The sequence below is a fragment of the Ruditapes philippinarum genome, unplaced genomic scaffold (assembly GCF_026571515.1).
Source record: "Ruditapes philippinarum isolate M1 unplaced genomic scaffold, ASM2657151v2 ctg5477_1_1_1_1, whole genome shotgun sequence".
Taxonomy (NCBI): Eukaryota; Metazoa; Mollusca; class Bivalvia; order Venerida; family Veneridae; genus Ruditapes; species Ruditapes philippinarum.
Genome location: NW_026858636.1, coordinates 23680 through 31923, shown reverse-complemented (window position 1 = coordinate 31923; position 8244 = coordinate 23680). Strand labels below are relative to the sequence as shown.

Below are 8244 nucleotides of genomic sequence, written 5' to 3'. Positions count from 1 at the left end.
AAAGTACATGAATATATCTGTTTCTTTGAACTTCAATTATTATTTTTAAAAACAATATTTATTGTACTATAAAGTTTGATGAGCCGATGATTTATTTGTTTACAATAAGTTTGCCCGAGAAGCAATGATCAATTATGTTCACTTCATTTGGATAATTAATCAGATCAATTGTATTTTCTCTTTGTAATATATGCCTTTGATTTCTAATACATTATGTTGTCACAAAGGCAATTAAATCTATCAGTTAATGTATAAAAGAAAAGCTTTGTATACCTCTGTCATTGATTTGAAAAACCGAAAACAAGAAAGACGTTAGAATTAAAAAACAAGGTTGTGCTGTTTCCTGAAATAAACATTCAAGTAAGTTGTTGGTTGTTTCATGACAATTTTTAATGTTTTAAGTAAAGCTTATTTTCAAATAATTATTGAAGTTGAACTTAAGTAAAATTGTAAATAATTTAACATCAGCCATAACAGTCAACAAACCACGTTAAGGTTTACATATATTTATATTATACTAGCAGATAATGAAATATTCTAAAATAAAAAGCAAAAATATTCAAAATTTAAATATCAATATCTATTACCTAGAAATTATATCAACATTTTTATGAAGAATTATTTCCTAAGATTATCCTTATGATACATTTCTATTGTTTTATGACTATTTGAAATAATTACGAAAATTTTGCCCAATGAAGGTTAAAAAACTTTTAAATAATATGTTAAAGTTTGTGCTAAGGATGTGGACCGAAGATCGTTTTACCTCAAGTCTATGGGCTTGCTCATTCATTTCTTATTTTTATTTTTGCCATTTTGGGAGTTCTTTATGGTTCCATTTGTGTCTTTGTTTTTATTTTTGCTGTCTTTTAGTTTGACAGTTATTTTTTTTAATCCATCGTATTTCATATTCTTTTAATAACATACTAAGCCTTCTTAAACTGAACGTGATTGGCATGACGAGGATACACATCCGTGCAGTTTGGCTGTTTGTAGCTCATGGTTTGTTCCTCATTGAATAAACTGTAACAGATTAAAAGTAGTGCAAATTTAGCAAAAGAAAAATTAATACATTTAAAACGGATAATAAATAATACTTGATATGCTCTCTCTTCTGGTCACGTTTACTAAGAATAAATAAGAATTTTTGTGTTGCTGAGTTTTAGTCGGTATAATGTTTGGCAATTTGTTGACATGTTATGTATGGCTTGTACATGTATAATATAACTGTGTCTTTGTATGTTCTTTGCAAAACAGGAGGCGACATTTATTATTTATTTAAAGACATTTCTTGGGGTTTCTATTTCAACATATTGCATTGTTTTAATTTAAAAAAAAAACATACATGAAAGGAATTTTATAATAACCGTATTTTTGTTATTTGGCCAATTGTTTTCGAAATCTGTTCAAATAAGAGATACTTTGCATACATGACAGAAACATGTAGAAATTCTGACATTTAAATCAAAATTATTACAATTTAATGTAACATTCAAACAATTCACATTATGCCTAAGAATTTTGCAACATTGAACTTTTATAACTACGTTCTGTTTTTTGATTTCATTTCTGTTTTTCTTTTCTTTTTCAAACATAAAAAAAATGAAAGGGAGTGTTAAAATGGAGAAGTTTTGGCATATTGTTTGTGAGGCCAAATTTAATTTACTTTTTAAAGGACACGGGGCTTAATTCCAGATTCATTATTGTGTTTATGTTATTAAAGGAAGTTCATCAGGAAGTTCTAAGATACAAATTAAGATAAAAGTCCGATATGATTGAAATATTGTAATTTACGATTTTGCACAAAATCGCAATTCTAAATACCCTTTTTATCATTTCTAAAGAATTGGTTAACTTTGTTTTACAAACAAATCTTTCCTTGTATAAAATATATATTTTCAAAATCTCTTTATTCAAAATAAACATATTGTTCATAGACTTCTTGAAGAGTGCATTCTTTTCTGTTTAAAACAATCATTATTTGTTTTTATATTCTGCTATTTAACAAAGATAGCTTTGATAGCACAAGATTTTCTTTTCAATACTATTCTTTACGAACTGGTAAAGTAAATTGAGTACCTGCACGTTGATACATACCTGTGTTACTGTATGTAGATTTTTCCACTTTATCACCGTATCTCTTGAAATTATATGACTACTTGATGCATTAATACCAGAATGTTTTTCAGTTATATAAGATATAAGTGTAACTTTCATTATAACGGCATTCCGTAAGAACAGATGTTGACAAAGCCTTATCATGTTGCGAGGAGGGAATCCCTTTCCTACTCAAAACCAGATCCGTAATATGCCTTAAAGGATAGTATTACGGCGGGGGGGGGGGGACTTCTAGGGCACACAAAAAAGGCACACGCTTTTTATTACTTGGGGACCATACGCCGCTTTTCATGGTATGGCACGGAAGTGTCACATTGAAGGTTCCATGATAACCGCCGAATGAACACATCTGCGGATGTTTCTAAAATCAAAATTTTACTATTTCATGTTTAAATGTTGAATTCTGCTTAAGCCGGTGCTAGGGGGCGTGGACGGTAACTTGTACTTCCAGTACCGTCCATGAAAAGGCTCAATCAAACCGAGCCTGCAACATTTTCAATTTTGCCGTGTTGGGCTTTCTTTAGGGATTCTGTATTTTTCTATTCTAGTATAAAACTGGAACATAAATGCATCAAGAAGTCATGTATTTTTACTAGTCATATATTTTTACGAGACACCGTGATAAAATGGACACTGCTAAGTACAATATCACAGGTATGTATCAACTTTCAGGTGCCAAATTAACGTTTGCAGAGTTATTCTATCTATAGGTTAAACGAGTATTCTATTGGACATAGTGACTGGTGCACAGCTGTCTAGAAGAAACAACGATGAGCCTGAACAACACAACGATTGAAAATTTTCTTGCCGATGATGAAGGGTTCTATGCAGATGATGATCGAGAAGCAAACACCACTGATCTGACAAGTACTGTACTGGTATTTCATACTCGTTACAATTGGGACGTGCTGTTAGCTTTTCTTGAGGAACTACGTTTTAAAGTTGGACGTTTTCTCTGGGAACGGTTAAGCATTGCATTTGCAATTATCAGTGTCATTGGGAATGGTTTTATCATTGCTGTTCTCGCGAAAGGAAACAAACACTTCTGTTCAACTTCTTTATTTATCCTGTCACTTGCCCTTGCTGATTTGTTTGTTACTGGATATTATATAGAGGGCTTTTTTTATAACAACGGTTACATTTTGAACTCGTACAACAGCCTTGATTGTAAATTGAGACTTTTCTTGTCAGTGCTCGGTTATGATGCTTCCCCTTTGACACTTACTTTAATATCTATAGAACGAGTATGTTGCGTTGTTGTACCGCACAAAGTCAAAAATATGTTTACAAGAAAAGTTGCGATATTTCTCGTACTTGCAGTCTGGACAATATCTTTAGCAGACACTGTATTGTTTGCCTACATCAAAAGACATTTACGCACAGCGTCAGGAGGTGTATGTGTCATTATTCCAATAGAAACACCTGTCACGTATATGATTAAAACTGTTATCGATGTTATCTTAAAGAATGTTGGTTGGTTGGTTAATGTCATATGCACGATCATAATTATACGATCTTTACTTCACAACAGCGTTGTGAGAAAGGGTAAATCTGTAAAAACACCAGTAAAATCAGTAACGTTAAGTTTGCTTACAGTTAATATCGTTTACGTCTTATTTGTGACACCTATGGTTATGTATGACGGTTATAATTTGTTGTTTGCTCCCCGACATGTGAGCATCTTCGAGTTCTACAACCACGTGATTGAACATGCAATTCTGAAATTCTTCTCTCATATTAACAACGTTTTAAATATTTTCATTTATTTTCTACTCGGTGCAAAATTTCGGCAAGAGAGTAAAGAATTTTTGCTTTCTTTCAAAGTATTTAGAATGTGTCATCATAAAATAACATAAATACAATAGATTATGAAACAAGATAAACACGGAAGGGCGGGGTTCAATGAACATAGCCTCCACACGACCAAGCAGACAACTGGCAAGGGGCCCAGCAGGACACCAAACAAAAAAGTCGATAATTTGTGAAGCAATGTTCTGCAGTATTACGCCAAATGATCCTTTGTTGCTTGGTTCTAGGATTGGAGAGCTTCGATCTGTAAACAAGAAACGTACTTAACAATTGATTGTGTTGAATTTTATGTCGTGGATTTGTTTAATTCTTTCGTTGTATGTATTTTTGTATTGTATGTATTTTATAAGGGATATATGTTTCGAAAACCTATTTTCTGTGCAAATTTGTTGTTTGTTTTTCAATAATTTTTTAATAAAAATATATGAATTTTAAGAAAACCATAAATAATCAGATTGTTAAATCATAGTGGAGGACATCTCTCTCCCATGAATTTTACCGTTACGTGTGAATTTTACCGTTAAGTGTTTACAAATGAAATAACTACATGACATTTTTGCTGATACATTTTGTTATTTTGTTTGGAAACTATAGCATTTGAGGTGATTTGAATAGAGAGAAACGTTTTCGGAGACAACCTTAAAATATGCTACTGAAATTGACACCCATATAAACAGAAAGGGAACTCTTTTCTTTGTTTGTCGTTTGTAATGATTGGGTGCGTGGACGATAACTTGCACTTACCAGGACCGTCCTTGAACAGGCTCACTTAAACCGAGTCTGCAACATTTTCAATTTTGTTGTTTTTGACGTTCTTTAGGGGCTCTGTTTTTCCCTATTTTAGTTTTATGTTTATATACAACAAAAACTATACTCGTAATATATAAAATATAATAATTGGTGGTTCTAATTGTTATATTTCTAGAGGAGTAAAATATCATTTAAATAGATCGATATAACTGTGCGATTACATAATTTCTTTTAGCCCTACTTGGTTACATTTCAGTTGTTTCGTTTGACTGGATGTTGCCGGTGACTGCATTAAGTTTACGTTGTGTTCCGTTGTTTGTATTTGTACTCATATTATTGCAGACAATACTGCGTTCAGTTTACGTTGTGTTCCGTTGTTTGTATTTGTACTCATATTATTGCAGACAATACTGCGTTCAGTTTACGTTGTGTTCCGTTGTTTGTATTTGTACTCTTATTACTGCAGACAATACTGCGTTCAGTTTACGTTGTGTTCCGTTGTTTGTGTTTGTACTCATATTATTGCAGACAGTCCTGCGTTAAGTTTACGTTGTGTTCCGTTGTTTGTGTTTGTACTCATATTATTGCAGACAATAATTGCATTTTCACATAAAACTTTTGTCTATCAGATGCTGCGGAGGATCCTTATCAAATGGTTTCCATTACAGAGTGGTTTTCTTTAGTAATGTTCAGTGATATTTAAAAGCCATATTTAGACTTACTTTTTATGTAAAGTGAGAGAGGTATTTAGACCATAACATTGAACGAAAGTGTCGCTTAAATTATAGGTTGTTTTAATTTGAAGAATGTTGAACACAATTATATGTACGCTTTAAATAGTGTTGTTTTCTGTGCATATATATTATATTTTTTCACAGTTTTCTTTTTTAATATACTCTTTATCATATGGACATTGAATTAAAACGCTTCTGTTTGCCCTGTCTGTATGTTTACATTCATACATACATTTCTTACCACCATAATATTTGCAAACCAATGGTCTCAGAACACTTCGTGTTGGCGTACTGAAATATGATAATGGCCCAAAATGACCATTCCTTTCACAATTCTAAAATTAAATAAGAACATTATTTATGAACAGCTGATGTGGTGTTTATAACATTTGTTTTGACATCTTGAAACAATTGTTAGTTTTAATTTGTTTTTATTAATTACTTAATATATTATAATCCTGTATTGAATTATTATTTCATTGTTTGTCGGTTATTTAAACAATTAAAAAAAAAAAACGTTGTCAGTTGTGATTAAAATCACTTTATTCATTTATTTATTAATTTATCTTTACATTAATGTTTGTCTGCTATTGCATATTAAAATGTTTATTCATGTTTCAAATAAATATTCAAGCGCTCTTAGAACTATTTTGATATTTTTTTAATAATAGATTTAATATTAACTTATGTAAATCGTATTTGAATTTGACAATTCTATTTCATTAGAAATCAAAGATATTCTTAAACATATTGTTTGGTCTAGATGTTTATACATGTTTTGAAATATAGACAACAAAATAAAATCTTCAACCTAATAGAAATTGTCTTTAAATTATCCTCCTTGTTGGCGGTGCGCTATTGCTAGGTTGTGTTGATGAATGCGTTTATTGAATGCCGATATTTCTTGTTGATCTTTATTTCATATTTTTTAATAAGAAGAATCTTCTTACATCACGAGTTTAAATTATTGAATGATAAAACGCAATAGCCTTACACTAAATTAACATTAAATCAACGCACTTTACTTCATTGTTGTTATATTTTTCTGGCCATTCGGAATAATTGATTCCAAAACATTTAATTGTTGAAAATCAAGTAGCGCTCGCCGATGCTAGGGGGCGTGAGGGATATTGTAAGTTTTCATTGGACCCAATAAAACCGAATCTGCAATTTTGATGTCATTTTGTTGCTTTTATGCTTCCGAGGGATCACTCTTTTCCAGATATTTTCTCTGAATTGTCAACGATGTGAACAATGTTTCTATGTCAACTATGTGACAAAAATTCCTATGTCAACAATGTGATCTTTTCTGGATCTGTCAACGATGTGACCAGTGTTCCTATGTCAAATTACAGAAATCAATACCCTTTGTCAACGTTGTGACTATATGTACAAATGTCGTTAAAGGGTATAAAATGTGATAAACAAGATCAACAAGGAAAAGCGGCGTTCAATGAACGCAACCCCCAAGAACAAGTTGCAAGTAGCCCAAGCGGACACCAAACAAAAACAGGACAAGGCACAAGACAGAGCTATATAAAGCTATATCTGATAAAAAAATTGTAAAGATTTAAAAGCGGTAAATATATATTGTTTTCATATCCTAACGGTAATATCTCGAAAAAGTTGTTACCTAGAATGCACCCTGTTATTAATTATACATAAATATTGTACGTAAATTAGAATAAAATGTTCCGGGACAAAATATTCCCCTACTATTTTAGATGGTTTAGCGATTATATAACGCATGTTCCACTCGCTTTCATTGAATATATATGGACTATTTACTTTTGTGTTTATGCTTTTGTAGCTATTTTTATTATAATATAAACAATAATTTTGACACCAAAAAAAACAAAAAACAAAAAAAAAAACAAACAAAGATATAGCTTTATACATTTATAGCTTTATACACTTTAAAAGGATTTTCTTTTCAAATTTGAACTTTCACAACTTTCTTTCTATGATCTTTAGTGTCTCAAAACATTCTGGGAAACCCAACATTCCATTCTAACAGATATTCTCACAGGCATGCACAAAGAACAGTAAACTCGATATATTTTAAAAAGGGGAAATACACTCGTTCCCCTTTTTAAGGCACTATTTTTACATTATTTTCAGCTAAAGTAATGGTATTGTTTTGTGAAAAGTAAAAGACAAACAGCTAAAGTAAACATCCAAATTTTATTTTTTGTTTCTTTTGCAAATGTTTTCGGGGGAACCATTCCCCCGAAGAACAAAAGCCATGTACAGAATACAACATGATTCGATAAATAAAAAGCAATTGTTCAGTAATAAGAGATACATTATGCTTACGGGGGAACCGTTCCCTCATCGAAATAAAAAATAAATTTAGTATAATTAAGCCATTGTTTCTTTTCAATAACATCAGATAGTAACAAATTAATTACTTATTCATAAATGCCCTCAAGTTTTCTGATCACTTATTATTAATGTTTGATGTTCAGGTTTGTTTGAACAGCACATATACATTACATTGTCTTCGCATAATTGGTGACATTATTGCTAAGACAAAAATATGTACTTTTCCTTATCCCCATAAATGTAAGAAATGTATTGCTTATATTTATGATTAACAATGTCCACTTTCTGCAAATACCTCAAACACTGCTCTTTAATTAGACAAAATCATAAAATAGTGACAAAAAATTTAAACACTTAAAAATAGAAAAAAAAGAATTATTTATTTTATCTTCATCATTCATATCGTCTTTTAATTGTCTTTGAGATGATGTTGAAAAACATTGCATTGTACAAGACATATAATACTCAGGTGAACTAAACACTAAATATGAGAATAAAGATCAACAAA

At 31.0% G+C, this 8244-nt stretch overlaps 1 protein-coding gene across 1 annotated transcript; it reads left to right on the top strand.

The window, feature by feature from the left end:
* The first annotated feature begins 294 nt into the window (after nt 1–294).
* Nucleotides 295–6209, top strand: LOC132753787 (melatonin receptor type 1A-like). Its single transcript, XM_060744311.1, has 2 exons — nt 295–360; nt 2829–6209. Exon 2 carries the CDS (start codon nt 2889–2891, stop codon nt 3972–3974), a length of 1086 nt encoding a protein of 361 aa, XP_060600294.1. The 5' UTR covers nt 295–360; nt 2829–2888; the 3' UTR covers nt 3975–6209.
* The last annotated feature ends 2035 nt before the right edge of the window (nt 6210–8244 follow it).

Bases quoted from the DNA above. Each gene is read 5' to 3' on its own strand.
- LOC132753787 (XM_060744311.1), top strand. From the start codon at position 2,889: ATGAGCCTGAACAACACAACGATTGAAAATTTTCTTGCCGATGATGAA.